Source organism: Lentinus tigrinus, assembly GCF_003813185.1.
Source record: "Lentinus tigrinus ALCF2SS1-7 unplaced genomic scaffold L226scaffold_3, whole genome shotgun sequence".
Taxonomy (NCBI): domain Eukaryota; kingdom Fungi; phylum Basidiomycota; class Agaricomycetes; order Polyporales; family Polyporaceae; genus Lentinus; species Lentinus tigrinus.
Genome location: NW_027137912.1, coordinates 160,447 through 182,510, shown reverse-complemented (window position 1 = coordinate 182,510; position 22,064 = coordinate 160,447). Strand labels below are relative to the sequence as shown.

The 22,064-nt window shown below is 55.4% G+C and overlaps 10 protein-coding genes across 10 annotated transcripts; 3 read left to right on the top strand and 7 right to left on the bottom strand.

Moving 5' to 3' along the window:
- Positions 1 to 604: 604 nt before the first annotated feature.
- L226DRAFT_455002 (ATP-dependent DNA helicase) lies at positions 605 to 2,726 on the bottom strand (the record flags this gene model as incomplete). Its single annotated transcript, XM_067675215.1, has 6 exons — positions 605 to 1,203; positions 1,253 to 1,311; positions 1,367 to 1,409; positions 1,462 to 1,495; positions 1,561 to 1,968; positions 2,022 to 2,726. The coding sequence occupies 6 exons, from the start codon at positions 2,724 to 2,726 to the stop codon at positions 605 to 607; spliced, it is 1,848 nt and encodes a 615-aa protein (XP_067540326.1).
- A 1,343-nt stretch (positions 2,727 to 4,069) lies between these two features.
- L226DRAFT_478232 (uncharacterized protein) lies at positions 4,070 to 6,055 on the top strand. The gene is made up of 9 exons (XM_067676781.1): positions 4,070 to 4,340; positions 4,394 to 4,440; positions 4,490 to 4,723; positions 4,776 to 4,932; positions 4,993 to 5,196; positions 5,251 to 5,394; positions 5,466 to 5,660; positions 5,709 to 5,787; positions 5,838 to 6,055. Exons 1-9 carry the CDS (start codon positions 4,110 to 4,112, stop codon positions 5,891 to 5,893), a joined length of 1,347 nt encoding a protein of 448 aa, XP_067540325.1. The 5' UTR covers positions 4,070 to 4,109; the 3' UTR covers positions 5,894 to 6,055.
- On the bottom strand, positions 5,847 to 7,908 carry L226DRAFT_529956 (uncharacterized protein). The gene is made up of 6 exons (XM_067679726.1): positions 7,674 to 7,908; positions 7,547 to 7,618; positions 7,063 to 7,496; positions 6,345 to 6,992; positions 6,250 to 6,288; positions 5,847 to 6,186 (listed from the first exon to the last, which is right to left on the bottom strand). Exons 1-6 carry the CDS (start codon positions 7,897 to 7,899, stop codon positions 6,079 to 6,081), a joined length of 1,527 nt encoding a protein of 508 aa, XP_067540324.1. The 5' UTR covers positions 7,900 to 7,908; the 3' UTR covers positions 5,847 to 6,078.
- Positions 7,909 to 8,328: 420 nt separating this feature from the next.
- On the bottom strand, positions 8,329 to 9,613 carry L226DRAFT_454772 (uncharacterized protein; the record flags this gene model as incomplete). Its single annotated transcript, XM_067675205.1, has 4 exons — positions 8,329 to 8,563; positions 8,620 to 9,217; positions 9,268 to 9,472; positions 9,569 to 9,613. 4 exons carry the CDS (start codon positions 9,611 to 9,613, stop codon positions 8,329 to 8,331), a joined length of 1,083 nt encoding a protein of 360 aa, XP_067540323.1.
- Positions 9,614 to 11,299: 1,686 nt separating this feature from the next.
- L226DRAFT_179376 (uncharacterized protein) lies at positions 11,300 to 13,234 on the bottom strand. The gene is made up of 3 exons (XM_067672701.1): positions 11,793 to 13,234; positions 11,566 to 11,731; positions 11,300 to 11,518 (listed from the first exon to the last, which is right to left on the bottom strand). The coding sequence occupies exons 1-2, from the start codon at positions 13,073 to 13,075 to the stop codon at positions 11,680 to 11,682; spliced, it is 1,335 nt and encodes a 444-aa protein (XP_067540322.1). The 5' UTR covers positions 13,076 to 13,234; the 3' UTR covers positions 11,300 to 11,518; positions 11,566 to 11,679.
- Positions 13,235 to 13,544: 310 nt separating this feature from the next.
- On the bottom strand, positions 13,545 to 15,648 carry L226DRAFT_179350 (uncharacterized protein). The gene is made up of 4 exons (XM_067672700.1): positions 15,590 to 15,648; positions 14,043 to 15,507; positions 13,867 to 13,980; positions 13,545 to 13,811 (listed from the first exon to the last, which is right to left on the bottom strand). The coding sequence occupies exons 2-4, from the start codon at positions 15,344 to 15,346 to the stop codon at positions 13,604 to 13,606; spliced, it is 1,626 nt and encodes a 541-aa protein (XP_067540321.1). The 5' UTR covers positions 15,347 to 15,507; positions 15,590 to 15,648; the 3' UTR covers positions 13,545 to 13,603.
- On the top strand, positions 15,560 to 16,349 carry L226DRAFT_179271 (uncharacterized protein). Its single transcript, XM_067672699.1, has one exon. The coding sequence runs from the start codon at positions 15,783 to 15,785 to the stop codon at positions 16,185 to 16,187; it is 405 nt and encodes a 134-aa protein (XP_067540320.1). The 5' UTR covers positions 15,560 to 15,782; the 3' UTR covers positions 16,188 to 16,349.
- Positions 16,350 to 16,369: 20 nt separating this feature from the next.
- Positions 16,370 to 18,054, bottom strand: L226DRAFT_529951 (uncharacterized protein). The gene is made up of 2 exons (XM_067679725.1): positions 17,817 to 18,054; positions 16,370 to 17,751 (listed from the first exon to the last, which is right to left on the bottom strand). Exon 2 carries the CDS (start codon positions 17,748 to 17,750, stop codon positions 16,512 to 16,514), a length of 1,239 nt encoding a protein of 412 aa, XP_067540319.1. The 5' UTR covers position 17,751; positions 17,817 to 18,054; the 3' UTR covers positions 16,370 to 16,511.
- An 856-nt stretch (positions 18,055 to 18,910) lies between these two features.
- On the top strand, positions 18,911 to 20,912 carry L226DRAFT_499945 (PNK3P-domain-containing protein). Its single transcript, XM_067677742.1, has 11 exons — positions 18,911 to 18,958; positions 19,016 to 19,069; positions 19,120 to 19,387; positions 19,450 to 19,540; positions 19,597 to 19,714; positions 19,767 to 19,876; positions 19,931 to 20,003; positions 20,060 to 20,281; positions 20,336 to 20,408; positions 20,459 to 20,549; positions 20,601 to 20,912. Exons 1-11 carry the CDS (start codon positions 18,943 to 18,945, stop codon positions 20,769 to 20,771), a joined length of 1,287 nt encoding a protein of 428 aa, XP_067540318.1. The 5' UTR covers positions 18,911 to 18,942; the 3' UTR covers positions 20,772 to 20,912.
- On the bottom strand, positions 20,853 to 21,918 carry L226DRAFT_529948 (DUF1000-domain-containing protein). Its single transcript, XM_067679724.1, has 5 exons — positions 21,817 to 21,918; positions 21,565 to 21,720; positions 21,276 to 21,500; positions 21,078 to 21,154; positions 20,853 to 21,022 (listed from the first exon to the last, which is right to left on the bottom strand). Exons 1-5 carry the CDS (start codon positions 21,829 to 21,831, stop codon positions 20,977 to 20,979), a joined length of 519 nt encoding a protein of 172 aa, XP_067540317.1. The 5' UTR covers positions 21,832 to 21,918; the 3' UTR covers positions 20,853 to 20,976.
- Between the last annotated feature and the right edge of the window lie 146 nt (positions 21,919 to 22,064).

Here is a 22,064-nt window from a genome sequence, read left to right as displayed (position 1 = left end):
TGGCGAGTGTCTCAATGACCTCGTCGTAAAGCCACTCCGCGATTTCGCTCCGCATCTATAGAGCACCCACATCATTCAGTCATCGCATCCCGCGCGGATAGAGATTACCACGGTATTCGTACCTGACTCCGTAGAGCGAGGAGCTCCTCCTTGCACTTCATCTCGACCGTCTTGCTCTCATACAGCTCAAGGTCCGCCTCCTTCTCCAAGATCGTCACCTTCCTCACCACAGGGCTGTCTATTTCCTCGATGTCCGACTCCATGTTGTACGTGAGGCTCTGCGACGCAGACGGGACTGCACGTGTGCCTGGGCGGCGTGCAACCCGCACTGGGCTCGCAATCTCCTCGATATCGCTGAAGTCCGGGTCTTCTGGGTCGTCCGCGTACAAGGGTAGCATGTTCTCCTCCTCAGGTAAAGCTGGCGCCCAACTGCGGGCGCTGCGCGAAGAGGCTGCAGCCGAGGGCCCGGCAACTGAGCCGGAATCGTAGTCGTTCTGAGCTCTGCTGCGGGGCTTGCGGGAGACGGGGGCTTTGGCAGAGGTAGTGGCTCCACCCTTCGCCCCAGTGACACGGAACTCGATCTCGAGCCGCTGCTTCCGACTTGTTAAAACAGCCGCTTTGTTGCCCACCTGAGACGAGATTGAGTGAGCGTTGGGATCACACGCAATGAAATTGTGAGCATGCATACCTTGAGATACGTCTGGTTGTACTCTCCCACTTGTACCTGGCTAGAGCTCAAGAAGCCTTCGACCATCATCTCGTCCAAAAGACGATCTACGGTTGCCTGTGGCAGACTCTTGAGGACGCCGTAGAGAGCATCGCTGTTGAAGCCCTTTTCGACCAGTGCCTTCTGCTTGCTACCCCTCAGCGCGTACACGAGCTGGCTCTTCGTGATGCCGGAGTTGCGCTTGCACATCCTGAGCAGGCTCTCGAACAGCCGCAGCGCGTTGATCGCGTCTTCCGTGTGGTCCATGCGGGTTATCGGGCGCGTGTCGCGGCAGTTGTCGCACAGTTGGTTGCAGTGCGCTGGGTTGAACTTTTCGCCGAAGTGCGCGAGCACCTGCTGCCGGCGACAGCGTACGTCGTTCATACAGTACCTAGCGACGGTCCAGAGGTCGTCCTCTTGCCAGCGCTTCTCGTCGTCGCTCTTGTCCTCCTTGCGAATCATGTCGATACGGGTCCTGACGTCGTTGAAGCTGTAGTCTGCGGCGGGTCAGTGGAGAAACGTGGAGGACGATGAAGGGGGACATACAAAGGATACACTGAGCAGGGTTGCCGTCTCGCCCAGCGCGGCCGGTTTCCTGATAGTATCTGGGGTCATTCATTTGATTGGTGAAGCTCCCGGTGATTCAGATAGTCAACGTACGCGGCAAGTGACTGGGGGATGCTATAGTGCATCACGAAGCGCACTATGAGCTAGAATTTAGCAACAGTTCAAGAAAGTGGCAGTTGTATGCGCACCATCGGCCTTGTCAATGCCCATGCCAAAGGCGACCTAGTCAAGTCATCTTATAAGCATCGAGTGTAACACTGGATAAAAGTCTTAAAACATGATCGTACCGTAGCCACGATGACGAGGACTTTCCCCTCACTCCACTCTCTCTGGACCCGCTCACGATCCCGGTGATCCATCTTGGCGTGATAGTGCTTCGCAGAAATTCCGTGGTCTTCGCGCAGGACCTTCGCGACGTCTTCGCAACTAGTGCGGGACAAGCAGTATACGATACCTGTCTGCCCAGCATATTGCTGCTTGATGTCCTGTGCAATCTCTTCAAGGCACTTCTTGGACTTCTTCGGCCGGACTTCATAGTAGAGGTTCTTGCGGTTGAAGGAGAGTCTGAACTGCGCGCAATCGCGCATGTCCAGGCGGCAGAGGATGTCTCGCTCGACCTCCGCGTTGGCGGTCGCAGTCAACGCGCTGATCGGTGTCTTGGGGTACTGCTTCCTAATGTCGGCAAGCTCGGGATACTGAGGGTGTACATTAGCTGACGAATGTGCAAATAGCTGGTGGAAGAACAAACAGAGTCGCGGAATCGTCGGCCCCAATCGGTGATGCAGTGCGCCTCGTCAATAACGAAACGTACGAGCTGTCCCCGGTTATAAAGAGACTCGAGCAGCTTCTTCGTGGGCGGAACTCGAAGTTGTTCTGGAGTAAGGTACACCAAGCGGGGCTTATCTTGGCTCCATAGACGGTCGCGGGCAGACATCTCTTGTCTCTCCCGATCCGACTGCTCTCCGCCCAGCTTCACCACATCCACACCAATCTTGAGCAGAGCGTCGACCTGGTCGCGTATGAGCGAGACGAGGGGACCGACTACGACAGTGACGCCGGTCGTGTGTAGTACCGCTGGGATCTGAAATGTCAGACTCTTCCCGCTACCAGTGGGGAACAAGACAAAGACATCTCGGCCGTCCATTGCCGCACAGATGGCCTCAAGCTGCTTCGGACGGAAGGATTCTAGGCGGAAGACGTTCTTCAAGACTTTCATGATCTCCGAATAGTACGGCTTCCGTTTACATTCGGCTGTGGTCGGGGACTCCAACGGTGAGACTTCGCGGGCTTGAGACAGAGTCTTGGGCTGGGTCGCAGGCGGCGTAGCGGGCGTTAGGATATGCAGAGACTTGTCGTCGTCCTCAGTAATGCTGGTAGGATCGTCAGGGAACGAGTCCCATAACAAGTCGTCCTCATCCGTCGCCGGCCCCTTGGCTTCCGAGGACAAATTCATAGACACCGTAGCTTTAGGAACGTCGCGAGGATCGTGTGGTCTTGTGAAATCTATTGCTCCTTGTGAATCGAATGGAGTCGTGCTTGCATTCGCGGTCGCCGCAGGAACCCGGGACGCTACAGATCTTTCGCCACGTTGTCGGGCCCTTAACTCTGCCCTGCTCGCAGCCAATCGCTTCTCAGCGTAGTCACTGAGCGAATATGAGCAATGCAGGTTCTCTTGTTATGGGAGACTACGTACCTCAACGAGAGTAAGAGGACAAGGTCTTTCGGTTCGCCAGAGGATGCTCTTGCAGCACCGATCAGTGTATCGCAAAACTCCACTAATGCCTGCGCTGTACTGCAGATTCCACGAAGTTCCTCCTCAGATTTCTGTAATCATATGGTTTGTTAGTCAGAGGGTCAAAGGTATGATACGAAGGCGCACATACTTCGTGAAGGTCGAGGTCGTAAGGTAGATTCTCGAATGCTTCACGGAATATTTTCTGAGCGTTGCTCGCTCCCGTCGCGGAAGGACTCGGATTAGTGGATGTTTGAGATTGGATGGCGGAACGAAGTGTAGCAGACGGTGGTGGCCCGCGTGCACGACCCTTCCCCTTACCAATGACGTCGACCTCGAGAAAGACATTCTCCTTGTCAGGAGGGTGGTGTGCTGTCTTCGCGCGTTTCGGGGATGTGTGGGGTAAGAAGTCTTCGGAAGACCCTGATGAAAACCGCTTGATCGGGATGCTGGAAGTCGAGGCATTGAGCGGCGTAGACTCCGTGGAGGAAATATTGACATAAGGGATGTCTTTATCGACTGTGTGGAGGTCGAGGGGCTTGGGTTTAACTTTGCCAAAGCCCGGGGTTGAGAACGAACCGAGCTTGCTGACTGTGATGAAGATAAGGAATTTGACTCGAGAAGATGGAAGGAGAGACGCACCCGGAGTGGGCTTCGTAGGCATGGACTTGGCCGGCTTAAACTTTCCCTACATCTCTACGCGTTAGTGGCACTGTTCTGTGGTGTTGCTACGGGTCGAGCCACCTTGCTGCCGTTTGTCTGAGGCGTCGCGGGTTTGGACGGGCTGGCTGCCGTCGGCAACGCGTGTCTGCGCGCGAGCTCATCTAGGTTGTTCCGCGGGCGCGACATAGCGAGAAGCGAGATGATGGTGGGAGGTGAGGAAGGGAAGAAAGAGCGGGAGGGTATAGGCTGAGGTTGGCAAGCAAAGGATGATTGAGGACCGGGGCGGGGGGTACCGCGACGCGACGCGGCGCTGTGCGGTCACCTGACCGCCGCGTCGCCAAACAAACAAACCCGTCGCGTCTGGTGCCAGTGGCTGAGGGGTACTGTCCCCCTGCGTTCACCACCGACTTACCCTTCCCTGCGCGGAAAACAACTGGCCCGATGGCGCACACAGATCCCAACCTCAAGTTCTGGTTCCCGTCTATGAAGCCCTCCGAAATCGTGGAGGCGTTCGCAAACTGGGGCTACAGCATCAGCCCCGAGCAGGTCGCGAAGCCCACGTCCGAGTTCGTCATAGGAGTCTATAGTGCATGCCTTGAGCAAGTCACAGGCGTTAGTCTCGATGCGCTCCAAGAGGCGGTAGACCAGTCGCTTGCGAACACGGAGAACCCGGTGCGCATTTCTCCACCGTGCATCGTCTTGTGCCCATACTCACCGACATCCAGGAGCTATATTCTCAGGCACTCGCGCATGACCTCCTGCTCTACCATCTGTATGTCACGTCCTCCGTGCAATACCATCAGTGCTGACATAGCACGCAGTCAGCGATTTGCACGCGCTGCAAAGATCATGGACTTCAGCGCGAGGGACCTCTACTTCCCCGAGTCCGACCGCTTGCGCGCCATTCTGTCTGCATTCATCAACTTCATCAAATTCTCCGAACAGAACGAGGCATTCTTGAGGCGTCTCAGGGAGCAGTCGTCAGCTTTGCTGAAGGAGCGGCAGGTCGTGACAGAGGAGGCTGCAGAGCTAGAGGCAACGATGACTCAGTTCAAGTGAGTGCCCAGGTTCTCGAGGGGTTCGCTGGTGTTGAGAGAGGGCGTGCAGGGCAAAGAGAGCAGAGGATGAGCCGAAGTGCGAGGCCCTCCGTCAAGAGAACGCCGCTCTCATGGAGCAAGTCATTGCGTACAAGGAGAAGCAGATGGGTTTCCTGCAGGACATTGAAAGCCTCAAGCAGGAGAAGGCCGCACTTGTGGCGGAGAAGGTACGTTAATAGAACTGCTCCTTCCCGCCTAACTTCTCACGCATGCGCACTGTGCTGCAGGAGAAGGTGACGACCGAGATGGCTGCCGCGACCGACAACATCAGCCGCACACGCTCCCGCATCGTCCAGTCTCCCGAGCGCATTAAGCGCAACATCACCAGCATGGGCAACACTGCCGCCGAGGACAAGCGGACCGTCGCGGCGAACGAGGCGAAGACGCGCGACCTGCAGACGAAGATTGCTGCACTCCTCAACATTGAGAAGGTGCGTCCTGTGCTGCGGCTTCTCCAGCTCTGGAACCCACGCGCTTTCTCGTAGGATGTACGCTCGTGTGTGGAGCAGCTGCAGACCATTGAGAAGGAGGTGCGCGCGCTGGACGCAGCGCAGAAGGAGCTCGGCGACCTGAGGGACACGCTCGACCGCAAGCAGGGTGAGCGCTCGGAGCTGATCATGCGGCGCGAGGTGCGTTCTCCTATGTGCGATATCGTCTCGCGTTCGCATCCATGCCGATCACCCTTGTTCCGTATATGCAGCGCGTGCACAAGCAGCTCTCGAACGCGCAGGAGAAGCTCGAACGTGCGCAGCGGCATGTCGAGGACAAGCGGCTTGCGAGCCAGCAAACTATCGAGCGCCTGGAGCGGGAGTACGAGGAGATGTCTGTAGAACGTCGGGACAACGACCGTCAGGTGGAGGAGCTCCGTGCGGAGGCCGATGAGATTGAGCGGAAGGTGTGTGTTCAGTTGGAAATGACGAGTGGATACTGACGCTGCAACTAGATGGCTGAGCACACGAAATCGAGTCAAGCCGAGTTGAACGAGCTCTTGACTGAGTATTGGAAGCTTCGACACGAGACTGGTACGCTTTAGCCCTACGGATGAGCGGGGCGGTACTGACTATGTGACCAGAGGTGTACATGGAGACGCTAGCGAACAAGTTAGGGATGCAAGTCCGGAGTACATGAGCGGGTTGCGGATGTTCCATGATCTACGACTACTCTTAGTGCGGAGCCTGTATGCTTATATTATTATTACAGCACGGTGTATCCATATAGACATACCCATATTGTACATGTATAACCTGACATCCATAGGCCTGTAGAATACCACGACATAGAGAGGGAAAGAGAAGAGCGGAAGCCGAAATGCATCAACGCGCCCTCTTCTTCCCTTTGGGCCGCTTGACACTCTCGGCGCAATCGCGACAGTACCACTTCCCTTTCGGCGCCCTCGTGAGGCCTACACAACCCAGATGGAACTACAGAATAGGAACACGATCAGACAACCTGGTGGACGCGACGAACTCAACGTGAACACGCACCCATTCTCTCTCGCACGTCGGATTGTCACACGCAATCATCTGCACCGTCATCAGTCATGCTAGCCAGCGTATTCTGCGTACCACCGAACACCTACCTCGCCATACGACACCTGGTTGCAGAAACAGTACCGCGGCTCGTTCGGGTCGGGGACCTCTCCTTCCGGGAGAGGCGGCGCGACGTTCTGCGCGGGGATCTTCAATGTGAGCGGAGGCTGAGCTTGAGGCTGGCGCTCTGTCTGTGGTTTCTCCTCCTCGGGCTCTGCAGACTTTTCGGGCGAGTTCTCGTCTGCCCCTGGAGCTGCCGCCGAGGATGCCTTCGAAGGACGTGTGAGCCTACGCCGTTTCCTGCCCCGTCGCCTGCCGTGAGTCGACGCAGTTACAAGTGCACCTGGTTCGGCGGCCTCGGTCTCAGCAGGTTCGGTATCCTCCGTAATGTCGATGATCTCGTCTTCAGTGGGAGAGGCGGCTGGTGGTGGCGTGGGCTCTTTGGTGGCAGGAACGGGTGCCTCTGCCGGCTGAATGGTTGGTTCGGGAGCAGGGACGGGAGCAGTGGCGGGTTGGACTTCAGGCTCGGGTAGTATGTCGATTGGCGGTGGACTGGGCGGTCTGTTACGGGTGGGCTTGGGCATAACGACCTCTGGGAGGATGATGGAAGCTGGATGAGTGCCTGGACGGAGACCGAGTGATATCGACGCTTCCTGTTCCTTGATGGCGCGGTCTAGGTCGCGTATGTATCTGTCGATCTGTGAAACGTAGCGCAAGGAGTTTGGTAGGCAGATGCAAGTTGCTTGAGGAAAACAAGCGACGACTCACGAGATCATACACATGCCGCGCGAGGTAGTACTTCTCATTCGACGCACGAGAGACCTCCTCCGCTGACTGCGCGATGCCGACGAGGAGATCTCGCGTGGAATCAGAGTCCTTGACGAGTGTGGCGAGAGACCTGGAAGGCGCAGGTGTGGTTCGGCTCCTCGTGGACGCAGGGCCAGGGGTGGACGTAGGGGGCGGAGAGAGTGAGCTGCCGACGCTGCCAATGGACAGCTTCCCGTTCCCGTTCCCGTTCAGATGGGAAGTCTGCGGCTCAACATCAGCACTTGATTCCGGGGCATCCACGGGCACTTGAGCGGCTTCTCCGTTGTGGACAGCTTCTCCTGCTGAAGGTCCATCCGGTTTCTTGTTCACCTCCGCCAACGATCTCCGCAGCGAGACATACTTGAGAATGGCAGGCGTTAGGTTTTGAATGTGATCTGCAGGGTCTCAATGGGGATACCACGTCGAGAAAGACGAGGCTAACTACCTTGCGCCTGCTCATCCAGTTCATGGATCAGGGTAAATGCTCTGTGGAGAGACAATGGCAACTGCTCGAGTACTGCGGATACAGTCTGTTGGCCTGGGCAACGTGGAAGCATAAACACACGACACACCTTCATACTGTTCCTCCTTGAACACGTCCCATATCTCCTGCTCCTTCGGAAATGCCTCGATATTGCCAGGCTCCCCAGTCGGCGCTTCTGGACAAGGCTCCGGGTCAGCGGCAGTCGTGGCTACCTCAGGTTCATATGCTGGCGAGCTTGGTGACACAAACTGGTCTTCGTCCGCAGAGTCCACTTCTTCATCGATCCGTCGTCGTTTGTGCCGGCGAGTAGACATGAGCGCAGCAGTCAGGATTGCTGACATCTCGCTTAGGCTACCCCACTCACGACAAACCTGACGCGTGACGCTGTCACCATAGTCACGCGTTATGAACCGTGGCCGTGACGGAGGAACGTCCACTCTGAAGCGCTGACCGCGGACGCGCACTACAGATGTTACATTGTTATTGCTTGTAGGCCGCGAATTTGTGGAATCGGAAGATAGCAGAGATTATGTATTCTCTTTACAATGTAATGGCAAGTAAATGAGTGCACTTGAAGACTAGTAATACTACATCTATAGGCGAATCAGCTGCTGCTGTATATTTTACGGTTGGGAGGCGTCAGTATGATGGTGTCCGTGGTATAGTATACGGTCTAACAAGAATTAATCCTGTGATATCGGGTGCATGTACGCCAATTTCGTATGTCACCAACCGCGGGGCAGTTACTGTGGACCACCTCCTGCAGTAGACCGGCTTTCAGAGAAGAGTTCGTCCGCGAACTTGACGTCGAACAGCGTCTCCACTTGGAGGGTCGCGGTCGACGCGGGCTGATTGAGCCATATCCACTTGAAGCCGACGTGGTGCCGTACAGCTGGGAGCCAGCGGCGTGCGAGGTCGTTGCCTGGGTCCTTCCAGCCTGGCCACTCGTAGTAGCGGTCGACCCCATCGAGACAGTTACTATAACAGAAATTTCAGTCATCATCCAACCGCATATCGAAGGAACGTGCACGTACAAATGGAGCATTTTTGGAAGGATTGTGCGCCCCTTCTCAGCATCGTTGTTCGTATGGAGCTGCGTACGGCGCTCTGTCTCCTCGTCCACGTCGTCGTCGCCCAATCCGGTGTGGTACATGTCCATCAAGCAGCTGGAGACCTCCCAGTCGTAGGGCAAATGTTCGAAGATCTCCGGTCGGTGGCTGACAATAGCCCACCAATATCCCTGGTCCCCAAGCTTCACCCCGTCGTACTTCATACGCCCGCTGTCCCCATCAGGAACAGGCTCACCAAACATGGACTTGAACGCGGGCGGGGCAAGCGCTGGGGAGTGCTGCGAGTCCTCGCGATAGTGTGATGAGTCCATGAGGCGGAGCTCGCGCAGGCGTGCAAGGTCGAGGAGCATGATGCAACTGCAGATGCGGTTGGCGTGGTGCCAGTCCGGAGCGAACTGTTCCGGGTGCGAAGGCATGGAGACTGCGACGCCAGGTTGAAGTGCCTTGAAGCGCGCCCATAGTTGCGTTGGGTCGGAAATGAAGAAGGCATCGGTGTCGATAAAGATGGCGCGCTGAACCGTCGGAGGAAGGATCTCATGGATGAAGAGCTTCATGAGACCGGCTGCATTGAATATGAGCACATATGCAAGGGACAGAGCTGGAGTAACTCACGGACGCCTGCTGAGTGGTCGGTGTGAAGTGCGCCTTCGCGTTCTATCCGCTTTTTCATGTCCTCCTGGGGTATACGGTAGTATCGGACGAGAATATCGTGCTGTGGATGCTTGAGCAGGCTGAGACGTTTCTCGAGGTATTCTTGTGCAGCCTTGTCGCATATGATGTGGAAGGCAAGCGGACTTGAACTGTACATAATGATAGACTAGAAAGAGACAGTCAATCTTCGTGTGCGGAGAGAGGACCAGACACGGGCTGAAAGGGCATTCCTCACGACCGTATACTCAGGTAGGACACGTACCTTGATGAGTATAGCGCCCTCGGCGGCAGAATCCTCCGAAAACATAATGAGGGAGAAGGTAACTGGGTCGTCCGAAGAGTCCGGAAGAGACACATTAGAAGATGATGCTTGAGTAGCCTCCGTTGGAGGAGGAATGATATGTGGGTGGTGTGGTATACGTTCATGAGAGCTGTCAAAGGCTGGGTGTGCTTGCAGGGGTTCCTGCGGGTGAGGCGAGTTTTCGAGTTCCCGAAGCTGCACGGCGTGTGCGTTGTCGCGGGTCTGGTAGAAGAAGAAGAGAGAAACGGTGAGGATGACGCTGGCGACGACAAACGCGACCTGTCGGAACTGGAGCGGGCGACGACGGACGTCTTTCTTGCTCAACCTCCACGACGACGGGGTATCTGGGAGTATGCCATCGTTGTTGGGCACTCGCTGGTAGTATAGAGACGTCATGGACGAGGGGGGAGAAAGGACAGCAAGTGTCGACCGGAGGCTGCAACGGACGACGGACAGAGGGAAGCGAGGCCAGGCGTCGGGGGCAGAGGCGGGGCGCACCTGGGTCGCGGTGAGGAGAATAAAACTAGCAGGCTGAGGACCCCATAAGTATTATTGCTCTTGGAGCCGACGTGATAGACAGAAGCACCCGTCCCTGGCAGCAACTTCCGCGTCCGCTGCAGGCGCGTCATCCTGGCGCCTCCGGGGTCCCGCCCGGGTAAATGTTACGTCAGCTACCAGGAAAGGAAGTGTTTCCTGTCGTCGTCCGTGTCGCTCGGCCTGTCGCTGTCTGTAACGTCCGCTGCGTCCGCTACCGCTGTCTTGTCCCCTCTCCTCGTCGTGTGCAACGTTCTTGGCACCCTGAGACATCAGTGTGGGAATATACGTGCGCATCTCACCCGCGGAGTGAACTCTTGGACTTCTCACTGCCTCGTGTACCTATCTCCTCAACACGCTACCTGGCGAGTCATTCTGCCCGTTTCGTCGTTAGTACACGCCCCTCTTTGTGCACCTATTATGGCCCCCGGCACACAAAAGGTCGCTGGTGCCATCGATAAACGGCGACCCAGGCGGCAGCATATAATCCTCCAGATCCTCCCTCCCACCAACTCCTACCTATCATGCGTAAATTGGACAAGGAGACGGAGGGCGGGGAGCAGTGAGCAGACGTTGTGCGCCCAGTGTGCATTACGTTCTCGTACACAGACGACTCCTCTCCACCCAATCCTCCCCATATACGCATTCTTCATCACAACTATCCGCCGCGTTGTGGCGCTCTATCCATTCTCGCTCTCTTCCGACTGGCTTGCATGGTCTCGATGGCTCTCTCCATCATTCACCCCATTCATCGAATACCCCGCATACCCATCGCGTCCGGACTCGTCTTGCCATTGTGTACCCACTAGCATCCACACTCATTGACCGTCTCCTTGTCTCACCTCTCCGCTCTCGCTGCATATGCATCCTTGTCTCGCGCTCGTGCATGTTATCTTTGCTGTGTCTATCCACGTGTATATAGTGTGCTGTAGTGCAAACATATAATGGATCGCTCTTGTATAAATACCAGTGCTCACTACGTAAGGTGAACACCTCCCTGTCATAAGACTGGCAAGGTCGCGATGAATAGTCATGAAATGTGCTGATGTGCGCGTCCTCGGGACCCTTGCACTTCGTCAGCGTGGGCATGGTGAGCAACGCGTCCAATGACGGCTACTAACAGAGCAAGGTATACCAAGAGCCAAAATACAGACAGCTATATACGACAGTCCTGATCGAGGATAGTTCCAACGGATTTCCAAAGGTTACACTGAATGAAGCAGGTAGGAGGTATGTGAAGCAGAGCGTACGTAGTCGTCAGGATGACCCAGTGTCTGTACTGATAAGTGGAATGAGAGCAAGGGGATTGCGTGGGGATCTAGGATTGTATGGCAGAACAGGGAAAGCGAACGATCTAGTAGATACAGTGATGACGACCTGTAGATAATGAGTATCCTTGTAGCTCGGCGAGATAAATGACATACCTGAGTGAGGTCATGGAGAACGGCCGGTCCAGTGTACGGCGGGAGAGTGCTTATGGATCGCATTCCTCCGGAGATTTCCAGTCGGATTGTTGCGGGCTTGATACACAAGAGCTGTCAGCCACGAGTCAACTTTTCGCTAAACTGATCATACCCTCGCAAGTACAACCTGCATCGCGAACGGTCAACGGCGCTGAACAGAAAGAAAGTACGCCGCTTGAGGGACTCACTCCTGGTATGCTACATAAGCCGTCCTGGCATCTTGATAGAGAGTCTTGAGCAGTCTTCGGTCGTTTGCGCCAAGTCCCTCTCCGACGGACAAGTCAAAGTCGAATGCGCCGTCCTTCTCGTCGTGGTTGATGTTGCGGATAGCATGCAACACTGTCTCCTTCCAGATGGTCCAAACGTGCGTCTCGTTGGGAAGCAGGTCGTCCATCACCTTCCGCAACATCTGGTCGTCTGCAGGAGAGAGCACGAGCAGGACGAAGACGACCATGATCGTCCTCGTGCCCAACCTGTACTTGCGCATGCGAGGCACGCGGAGGACTTGTTGCACGAGGATGCGCCGTTGTATGCTCTCCTTGTCCAGGGAAGAGAGGTATGAGTTGTACATCCAGGAGACGGCGAGGGAAGAGAGGAACATGATCTGTCCAAAGATTTCGCCTTGGGGTACGATGAGCAGTTGCGCAAGGAACTGTATGGTGAGGAGCATAGAAGAGGATCCGATGTTGTGGTACTCCGGCTCGCTGTTATACTTGAGCGAGAACCGACCGCGAGTGATGGGGTTCACGGCACCCTCGGGGCCCTTCAGGACAACAATATCTCCGTCACCCTCCAGTACGCCGTCACCATGTGGCGCGCCATCCGCAGGAGCCGGATGAGTGAACGTGAATGCGCCCATGCCAATGACGTAGCAAGACACTCCGCTGCTCAGCATCCCGAGGACGATCATGGAGAAGCAGAACCAGTCCCGGAAGACTGCGCAAGCGACGGCGGCGGCGAAGGAGGTGAAGATGGGAATAAGTGCAAGAGGGCTGGTAGAGTCGCGGAAGAGCCGGGGATGCTCTTCCACTGCGGGTTGGTGGGAGAGTTCAGCAACTGTGACACAGACCGGTATCGTTACTCGGGTGTCGTCCACCTCGTGCGCCGCCTCGATGTTCTTGCACTCCTGGAGGAACAGGTGGGCTAGGTGGCCGGTCTTGTACATCACGGTTCCCGAGTGAACTGCTCGGTACTTGGGCCCGTTCAGTCCATCGAGTTCGAAGAGGACCGCAGGGTCGACGTTGATTCCGGGGTAAAGACCGTCCCAGAAGCGCGATCGGCCAAGCTGCCCATACCGTTTGGCTATCTCGTAGCTTCCCGGGGAGTTGTACCAGCCAAGCCACTTCCTCCCTTGGTAGACGTGTACAGTCGCCATGGCTGAGACGGCGACATCTCCTCCGAAAAAACCTGCGACCCCGGAGATGTCGAGATTGATGTCTGAATCATGTAGTGGTATCTGGGGTATCGTCATGAGCGTGAGGAATCGTGGGGAGATGAACAGTGTGGATGTGTGCCCTAGGAGATCATGGATAGATCAACTCGGGGCCGTGAGGTGCGAGGTGGTAGTGGTTGGTATTTAAGTAGATTGAGTTAGAGTGGCCCAGCTGCCGCCGCATGGCGGGAGAACAAGGGGCACCGCCGACCACGACAATCAAGGAACTGTCCTGGAAATTCAATCGAGAATCGAGCGTCTGCACACTGCCACACTTCCTCCGAGCCGCTCGCGGGAAAGCGGCAATGAATGGGGCGTGGGCGACCTCAGAATACGTACTGAGTACATACAGCTGTATCACGATGTATGTATTGCAAGTATGCCATTCGACCGAAATGATTGGTGTGCGTGTCTACTGTACAGTTCTGGTAAACTATAATTATAGGTAAGATACGGATACGTTGAGGGCGTGCGCGATACATGGGTACGAAATGAAGTTGGACTAGTGCCAGTGTGTACGTAGCCGGGAGGTCACGACTCGTAGCGGCTGCTCAAGTCGGTAATGTCTCAGTAGCAACTGCCGTGCCAGTTCGCCTCAGTTGGATTGCAAGTGCCATGCCAGTTGCAATCGAGTCCCCCGACTCTGGTCTCGTACGTCGAAGCACTAGACCATCCGCCGGCAGACTCCGGGCGAAGACTATCTCCAGTCCTTTCGGCAGCGGGGTCTGAGGTATACCCCAGCGTCGGACTAGGGTCCATGTCCCTTTCGGGTTTCCTGGAGTTATGCATGTCAGTACGTCGTCGCCAAGAAGGGAAGTTCATGATCGTACTCATTGGCGTCCTCATCCGCTCGAACCTTCTCATCAAGTTCATCGGTAGAGTGACCGTGCATATCAGATTGTCCATCACGGACGAACTGTTGCTTCCGGCGTTCCTCTTCTATACTGGCATTAGAAGAGGTTGTCAACTCGAATGCACTGCAGCGAGGAGAAGTAGTTGTGCTCACGTGTATGCCTTGAAGGCTTCATACGCGGACTGGGCGTCGCCGTACAAGTTCTTCAACAACTTCTCATCCGCTTCACGAGCAGTGGACTCTCTTAACTGGAAGTTGGGCTCCCTGTCTTTTGAACGCAGAGCGATCTCTTTGACGACGGTGTATTTCCACCGACACCACGCATCGGTGTCGTTCGGAAGGAGGTCGTCCAGGAGTTTCCGCAGCGAACGCCGATCCATGCTCTCCGAGGATGACAAGACGAGCATGACGAAGACCGCCATAGCAGTCCGCGTTCCGAGCCGATACTTGTGTAATGCGGGTTTGGCGAGTATGTCGTTGACCAGGATGCGCCGCTGGATGATCTCTTTGTCCAAAGACGAGAGAAACGAGTTGTACAACCAAGATGCCGCAAGCGAGGCAAGAAACATGACCTGGCCGAAGATCGTCCCCTGCGGGACAACCAGGAGTTGGAGGAGGAATTGGATGGTGAGGAGGACCGACGACCACCCGATGTTGTGATAGCGTGGGTGGCTATCGTACTGCAAGGAGAAACGCCCTCTAGTGATGGGATTGACTGCCCCTTCTGCGCCACGCAAGATGACGACCTGCTCGTTGTCCATCAGGTAGCCATCTCCTACCGGGGCGCCTGCAGCTGGCTCCGGGTGAGTAAACTTGAACTCTCCTGAACCGATCACCCAGCAGGAAACTCCACTACAGAACATGCCGAAACCAATCATGGAACAACAGAACCAATCTGCGACGAAGGCGCAGATAAGGCATGCGGCGGCAGACGTCAGGATGGGGAGGAATGAGAGCCGGTTGGTGACATGCACCTGACGGTCGCGAGGAGACAACTCCTTCGGCGGAACCCTGTGCAGGTACACAATGGAAACATCGATAGGGAAGGTTTTGCGAGCGCCCTCCTCCCCATCCCAGTCCTGCTTCGTCCGATCCTTGCACTCCTGGCACAACAGGTAGGCCAGATGTCCCGTCTGGTCCATACTCGTGCCTGAATGCACCGCGCGATACCGCGGCCCGACCTTCCCATCGAGCTCGAAGAGAACGGCAGGGTTGTCGGTGACGCCCGGGTAGAGACCGGACCAGAGACGATGTTGAGCCAATCGCCCATAACGCTTGGCGATCTCGTAACTTCCGGGGGAGTTGTACCAACCAAACCATTTCCGCCCTTCGTAAAGGCTCACCGTGCCCATCGCCGATACAGCAACATCACCGCCGAAGAAACCGGCAACACCGGAGATGTCGAGGTTGAGGCTGGAGTCGCGTAGGGGTATGTGATCGGTGGGGATGACTGGCATGTGGGGACGGCGGCGCAGACAATTGAGGGAGGGGGGAGAGCGAGTGATACGGGCTGGATGCCCACGGAGTCTAGCAGTCTGAACGCGACATAGTGCCTCTGTGCGTATATATGAGAAGCCAGAGCCCGAGTCCGCCTTGCTGGGCAAGCCTCATGCCCTTGCTTCGATTCAGCGCGTCGTGCATGGGCGCAAACGCTCGTCAGTCACCCCGGCCAAGCCCAATATAGTGCTCGCTGCGCTTACCGAGAGTTTGTGGGAAACATATGGTGGGATGGGATCGATACGGCGATAATGCTCGATTTGAAGACCACACCCCCGGAGTGGAAAGACCAAGGCTGTGGAGGAACCCCAGTATATAAGGTTCCATCAGCATTGCAAGAATGTAGAGACTGTGCAGGGGTCCTTCTTGTCACTGCCAGTCCACATCCTTGACACCATGCAGGCAGCCCTGCCGGTCAGGACGAGTATGCACTGTCAAATCTGGGTTGATCAGCGACCCGGGACCATGACTTGTGAACTCGCCCACCTCTTGGCGGTACTAGTCTGTGCTGTCACAGTTCGCTGGGCGATGAAGTCCACCAACCTGGATGTCGCCCGTCGCCTCGTGTATGTGGTTCAGAAGCTGCCAAGCACGCGTCGTCGAGGTTTACACTCCCATGCGCCCACATTGAAGTTCCCATGCATCGCCCACGTTCCCCTCTACGAGAGACATGACAAGACACTACGAGCAGAGCATTTGCAGCCCGTCAGGAGGATGGTCGACCTTGAGCTTGATCAATCAACAGGACTGTTGCGGGTGAAGATACTAATCGCCGGAAACCGCGGAGCTCGAAACGCTTAGCGCCTCGCCACCTCACGTTTGTATATGGGGAGGTCGATGGGCTATTCCTTCTTATTCGTTCGCGTTCAAGTAATATTACGCGAAACTGCGATACAAACAGGAAGGTGTAACATAGCGTGAGCAAGAGGGCTCAAGAACGCCCATATGCGACGTGCAGAAGTCGAGCGAGAAGGATATACGGAGAGCGAGTGCCCTCAGGGATGTATAGCTACAGGTGAGTTACTCCCTTGTGCAATCGCTGGTCCCAGTAGAACGATCTATAAGCTATTGGTAAGGTGGGGTATCTACACGAGAGGGTATAGGTAACGAACTGTCTGATATCGCTTAGAACTTCGAGCCGGAGAGCTTTGCGAAACCATCCACGGCTGCCTGTGCATCCCCGAAGAGAGTCGTAAGGAGTTTGGCTTCGTCGGCGGAGAAAGCTGGTGCGTTTTCCAACTGCGCGCCAATGAAATTGGGCTTCTCCGCCTGCAGCCTCTTCGCGACCGTCTGCCTCCAGAATCGCCATACAGGTGTGTTGTTAGGGAGGAGGATGGCGAGCTGCTCTTCGATGTTGGCAGGCCGCAGGACCTGCATGAGGAAGACAGCAGTAGTGGTGCGCGTCCCGAGGCTGTGTCGTTTCATGGATGGGGCCTTGAGGAGATCCTCGAGAACGAGGCGCTCCCACGCAGCCTGCTCTTGACGGGAGACATACGCGTTGTAGAGCCAAGAGATCGCCATGGACAGCAAGAAGATGAACTGGCCGAGTATTGTCCCTTGCGGGACGAATATGAGCTGAAGGAAACACTGAACGGTCAGAACGGTGCTCGACAACCTGAGCCTCCCGTGCGACCCTTCATCTCGAAAGCGCAGAGTGAACCGCCCGCGCGTCACCGATGACACTGCACCCTCGGGGCCCTTCAAGACGATGAACTCGGTTCCACTCTCGAGGTATCCGTCTCCGGCAGGGGCACCTGGCGTGGTGACGGGACGAGAGAAGGTGAGGTCGCCTTGCTTCAGGCTGGAGGACGCCACGCCGTTGCAGATCATCCCAGCGACGATCATCGTGGCTATCGTCCAGTCGCCGATAGTGCCACATGCCGCGGCCGCGGCGGCGCTGGCTGCGATGGGGAAGATGACTGGAGCATGAACCTTGGCGACTGGGTGCACTTCGCTGTCCGGCGCGTCTGGGAGTTCAACCACAGTGACAGACGAGGGAGTCGTCACCCGTCCTCCGATGACGTTGACGGGCAACGTCTTTGAACGATCCATCAGTGCTTTCGCGACAGGACCTGTTTCGGAGATGATAGTCCCAGAGAACGCTGCGGTATACTTGGGACCGCTTGCGAAGTCGGTACTAGGGGACAAGGCAGCGGGGTCGGCACTGACGCCAGGATGAAGTCCATCAAAGACCCGAGACTTCGCGAGTGCGTTATACTTCTTTCCAGCCGCGTAACTCCCAGGGGAGTTGTAAGCACTGGGTAGCAGTTTGCGCCCAAGGACGTGGGTGTTCTGCGTGGCCCCGAGGTACTCATCGCCACCGGCAAATCCTAGGAGTCCAGCTGTTGAGAAAGTCTGCGACATACTACTGGTGGGATCAGACCGATGTACTCGGCGATGGCATGTGTAGACAGCATTGACGGAACTCACCTCCAATGGTTTTCTATCCTCGGGAGGTTACTAGGGCTAGGACTGAGAGGGAAGTGGGGGTGGGAATCTTGCAGCATCTGGTGGAAGGTTCTTATACGCGCACGCGCACAAGGTTTGCTTTATGCGGTGGACCAAGGCGATGCGTTGACACGATGTGACTGGTGACTTGGGGGCGCTGAAAGAACAATCGAAGTATTTCAGCGCGGCAACGCTGTGTGCTGCTTTTCCCAGATATCCGGATATCGCGATGCGCCAACAATTGCTATGCGCCCCTCGCCCTTTGCAATGACCTGTTTATGGGCGCTGCGTCGAAGTCCGTGTCTTAAGCCTGCTAGGGCAATAAAGCCAGTTATGGTACTACCACAGACAGTGCATGGTATCCACGTATATCGGTAGAAGTTGAGGCGTTGCGCCTCAAGCCACCTACCCGCCGCAGATATCCTGCGTTCACAGCCTGAGCCACTATCTCGTTCGCCTCCGCCTCGTGTCGCCGCGGCCGCATCGGTATTAAAATCGGAAGGAGAGCACAATTGGTAAGACTCGAAAGACGGGCAAGCACTGCTCTCAACATAAATGCACTCTGACTCAGGACACCTTGCGGTGCGGCATATTGGGTTCGTCCACGTAAGAATAGAGTGTATGGCACATACGTGGGTCCCTGGGTGGAGGTATCGGTGTGCGATAATTTTCATGTCCCCAACATCCAACAACCGAGCGTTTCTTGCGGATAGAGTCTTGTTCATATTGCTGTGGGTGCCATACAGGGACCCGCACTTGAGCGATGTACCTACATAGGGACTCGGCTGGTCATACCTTCGTCTGGCTCACGCTTCCGTGCAACGCAAGACTATGGATCCCGGTGAAGCAGTTGCTGGCTGCGGGTACATGTTAACACGGAAGGGCAAGAAAAGCAAAGCAAGGACAGCGAGCCCAAGAAGTCCGCAGTGCCGGGAGGAGGGAGTCAGACGAAGCAAGAACAGGAGGAGAAGACTCCCAAGAGAGGCTGGGAGAGAGAGGTCAACTCAAATCACAGCCACAGACGCGCCGCCAGTGTGGGCGTCCTCCCAGCGATTCGAATGTTGTACCTTGACCCTCACATTTTCTACCAGACGCAGCTCGATCAATAATGTCCAAAGCACAAAGTAGCTCGTTCTTGAACATCCTGCTGTCCCGTAAGACTCAACGTGGTCGCACTCTAGCAAAGAAACGCGCTGCAGATGACCAAGCGGGACCGGATCCCAAACAACAGAAATGCAAGTCTTCACGCTCGTCATGCATTGAACACATCTAAGAGATTGTCCAGTGTTTCCGATATTCTCCAAGGCGGGCGAGTTGTCTGGTGATTCTAGTCAGTCGGGTTCCTCTTTCCGTTGGATTACTCCCGCCCTCGGCCCGAAGCGATCCTGCCTGCATGGCGTGAACGGCGCGCCCAGAAGCCTGCCCAAGGTTGCAGCGTTCGATCTGGATGGGTGCCTCATACAGTCGAGTTTCCCGAAGAAGGGTGCACCGCCAAAGTTTGAGTGGTGGCGCAAAGACGTCCCCAAGAAACTCAAGGAAGTCCACGCACAGGGGCAGGTCGCCGCTCTACTGAACCTTCGCGGCTCTCTGACGGATTACGGCCCTTTTATTCCAGGTACTCTGTCGTCATCATCACCAACCAGGCTTTGCGGACTAGTACCCTGATAAGCGAATGGAAGAAGAAGATTCCGCTGATCGCTAATGCGGTATGCAGTCAAGTGTATCCGCGCTCATTGCTGCTAATGGAACTATCTACTCATAGCTGTCCGAGGTACCCTTCCGTATATTTGCTGCCATTGAAAAGGATGGATACCGGAAACCTATCCCTGGCATGTGGTACGAACTTGAGCGGATATTCGCCGAGGACGACGTCCAGATAGGTCGGTGATGTATCCACTCATCGCCACATGCTTCCAACTCACTGTATCGAAGACGTCGCAAGCTCGTTCTTCGTCGGAGATGCAGCCGGTCGCCCAAACGACCATTCTTCAACAGATAGGAAACTTGCACTAAACATAGGGATACCCTTCTATACCCCCGAGGTGATGATCCTCTGTTTGTCCCCCGATATATGCGCTTGAACTCCTACCCCGTAGGAATACTTTCTCAAGCTTCCGACCGCCAAATACACACTGCCCGGTTTCCATGTCTCGTCTCTACCAACAGAAGGTGCGCCCGATCGTCCGGTTCCATCCTCCGCATATTCATGGACAGTCCGGCTTCAGAGAAACGAATAGTACCCTCAAAACCGTCGCTCTTGCCTTCATCGTCTACTCCCGAACTCGTTCTCTTCGTGGGATATCCTGCACTAGGGAAGTCGTCCTTCTTCCGGACGCACTTTGCTCCTGCGGGATACACACATGTCAATCAAGACACTCTGAAAACACGAGATAAATGCGTCAAAGCCACTGCAGAGGCTTTGCAGAATGGCCAGAATGTCGTAGTCGGTCGGTGACTTCGAAGTGCGATCTGAGACGAGATGCTGACTCAGTGTACCGCAGACAACACCAACCGAGACGTACAGACACGCAAATACTACGTCGACTTGGCGAAGAAACAAGGTGTACCGATCAGGTGAGAACTCCCATAGCTTACGGCGCTTCCATTTACTCATAACGTCGAAGATGTGTCTACTTCACCGGATCTCTGGAGCTGGCCTGGCACAACAACCTATACCGCGCGTTCAATCTGCCGGCTTCTCTTACCGTTTCACAGGTACGCCAAGCAGTAGTATATACTCATCAATACTTCTGACAACGTACCCAGCCCACGCGTGAGCTGCTCCCATGTAACGCGTTCACCAGCTTCCGCGCGAATTTCCAAGAACCTACTATCGATGAAGGGTTCTACGAGGTACGCAGAGTGAACTGGCAATTCGAAGGCCACGAGGACGCCAGGAAACGATGGAGCATGTGGCTACAAATTGACGGCAAATGATGCATATAAACAGGTATCTGAGCGCATGATCCACAACTTATTCCTCATTGTATTGTTGCGACTCGCCTTCACATCGTTAGTATACTCGTGTCGCATTGCGCTTCCAAATCATACTTTATTTCACACTCGCGGGATACACTTCGTCTAAATGGTACATTGTCCACTGCGTGCGTGAAGACGTACTTTGCCTTGCTCTGTCCCAGATTCATTCATCTTCCACTTTCTTCAAGCCACTCACGTCTCTCGTGCCCCTGCCATGGTGAATTAGTATACACGGACCTCAGAAAAACAGAATGAAACACATACATGACGGGATAGCCAAAGATGTCAATAGCGTCGATCCTCGTCTCATCCTCACCATCTTGGTTTGACTCGACAAAGATCTGTAGCAAGCAATCAGTCAATGCCCAATGCGTGCGCCCTTTTGCGCTATTCCACCACGCAAGCCGCTTCCCAGATTTACAGAAACAGTGCAGATTCGCCACAGTAAAAAAATACACTTACGTGCAGACTTGTTACCGATTGGAACCGCACAAAACGTAGTGGAATTTTCTTCCCTTGCGCTACGTCCTCCTTGGACAGCTCAATCTCCTGCAAGCACCCGCCACCGCCCTCCACGTCCGAGAAGGCCAGCGACGGCTTATTTGTGTACAAGCGGATCGTCTTCGGAGCCTGCTCGACATTCTTCGCCTGTATTGAGATAGAACGGATTTTCACCGTCTGGTTGAACTATCGACCGCATAGACGGCATCGCGTCAGCGGAATTACCGGGATCGAGAGAAGAGAGACGTACCGAAATGTTCAGCAGTAACTCTGCGTCCACTTCGCTCAAGACATACGCATCTCCGGTGTTCTTCTTCCTGCCCTCAACGATGGACTTGAGTGTATGCGATGGGGATTCATTCAGACACGTAACCTGGGGAGTGTCGAGGTGCTCAAGGAGTGAAACCTAGCAACATACGCGACACGGTACGCGTCGGTCAGCGCCACAGACTTGTCGACTTGAATGGATTGCTAGCTTGAACTTCACGGTCGCGCTGCTCACCTCGGTGTCTGCCATGTTCTTGATCCTGGTCAACGATATAGATGGTATCCGAAGATGGTATAGGATCGATAAACGCGGTATGGGTTGGATTAAGGGAGAGCGTACCACAAAGGCGATCGAAGGAAGTTGGGACTACTCGTAATGGACGCGCAGGGGAGATTAGATAAGATCAAAAGGCTACTGCAAACACAAGAAAGCGACCAGAGGGAACTCGAAGTGAAAGAAATACAGCAGCGACCTTCCCAGCC

Coding starts and splice junctions, on each gene's coding strand:
- L226DRAFT_478232 (XM_067676781.1), top strand. CDS start 4,110: ATGGCGCACACAGATCCCAACCTCAAGTTCTGGTTCCCGTCTATGAAG. Junction 4,441..4,489: donor GACCTCCTGCTCTACCATCT/GTATGTCACGTC, acceptor CATAGCACGCAG/TCAGCGATTTGCACGCGCTG. Junction 5,661..5,708: donor CCGATGAGATTGAGCGGAAG/GTGTGTGTTCAG, acceptor CGCTGCAACTAG/ATGGCTGAGCACACGAAATC.
- L226DRAFT_529956 (XM_067679726.1), bottom strand. CDS start 7,899: ATGTCTACTCGCCGGCACAAACGACGACGGATCGATGAAGAAGTGGAC. Junction 7,619..7,673: donor CAAGGAGGAACAGTATGAAG/GTGTGTCGTGTG, acceptor CTGTATCCGCAG/TACTCGAGCAGTTGCCATTG. Junction 6,993..7,062: donor CGCGGCATGTGTATGATCTC/GTGAGTCGTCGC, acceptor TACGTTTCACAG/ATCGACAGATACATACGCGA.
- L226DRAFT_179376 (XM_067672701.1), bottom strand. CDS start 13,075: ATGACGATACCCCAGATACCACTACATGATTCAGACATCAATCTCGAC. Junction 11,732..11,792: donor GCTTATGTAGCATACCAGGA/GTGAGTCCCTCA, acceptor TTCGCGATGCAG/GTTGTACTTGCGAGGGTATG.
- L226DRAFT_179350 (XM_067672700.1), bottom strand. CDS start 15,346: ATGCCAGTCATCCCCACCGATCACATACCCCTACGCGACTCCAGCCTC. Junction 13,981..14,042: donor GAAGCCTTCAAGGCATACAC/GTGAGCACAACT, acceptor TTCTAATGCCAG/TATAGAAGAGGAACGCCGGA. Junction 13,812..13,866: donor GCGGATGAGGACGCCAATGA/GTACGATCATGA, acceptor GCATAACTCCAG/GAAACCCGAAAGGGACATGG.
- L226DRAFT_179271 (XM_067672699.1), top strand. CDS start 15,783: ATGCAGGCAGCCCTGCCGGTCAGGACGAGTATGCACTGTCAAATCTGG.
- L226DRAFT_529951 (XM_067679725.1), bottom strand. CDS start 17,750: ATGTCGCAGACTTTCTCAACAGCTGGACTCCTAGGATTTGCCGGTGGC.
- L226DRAFT_499945 (XM_067677742.1), top strand. Junction 19,541..19,596: donor TTCCGCTGATCGCTAATGCG/GTATGCAGTCAA, acceptor ATCTACTCATAG/CTGTCCGAGGTACCCTTCCG. Junction 20,004..20,059: donor CTCGTCTCTACCAACAGAAG/GTGCGCCCGATC, acceptor GTCCGGCTTCAG/AGAAACGAATAGTACCCTCA.
- L226DRAFT_529948 (XM_067679724.1), bottom strand. Junction 21,155..21,275: donor AATCGGTAACAAGTCTGCAC/GTAAGTGTATTT, acceptor TGCTTGCTACAG/ATCTTTGTCGAGTCAAACCA. Junction 21,023..21,077: donor ATCTTTGGCTATCCCGTCAT/GTATGTGTTTCA, acceptor TCACCATGGCAG/GGGCACGAGAGACGTGAGTG.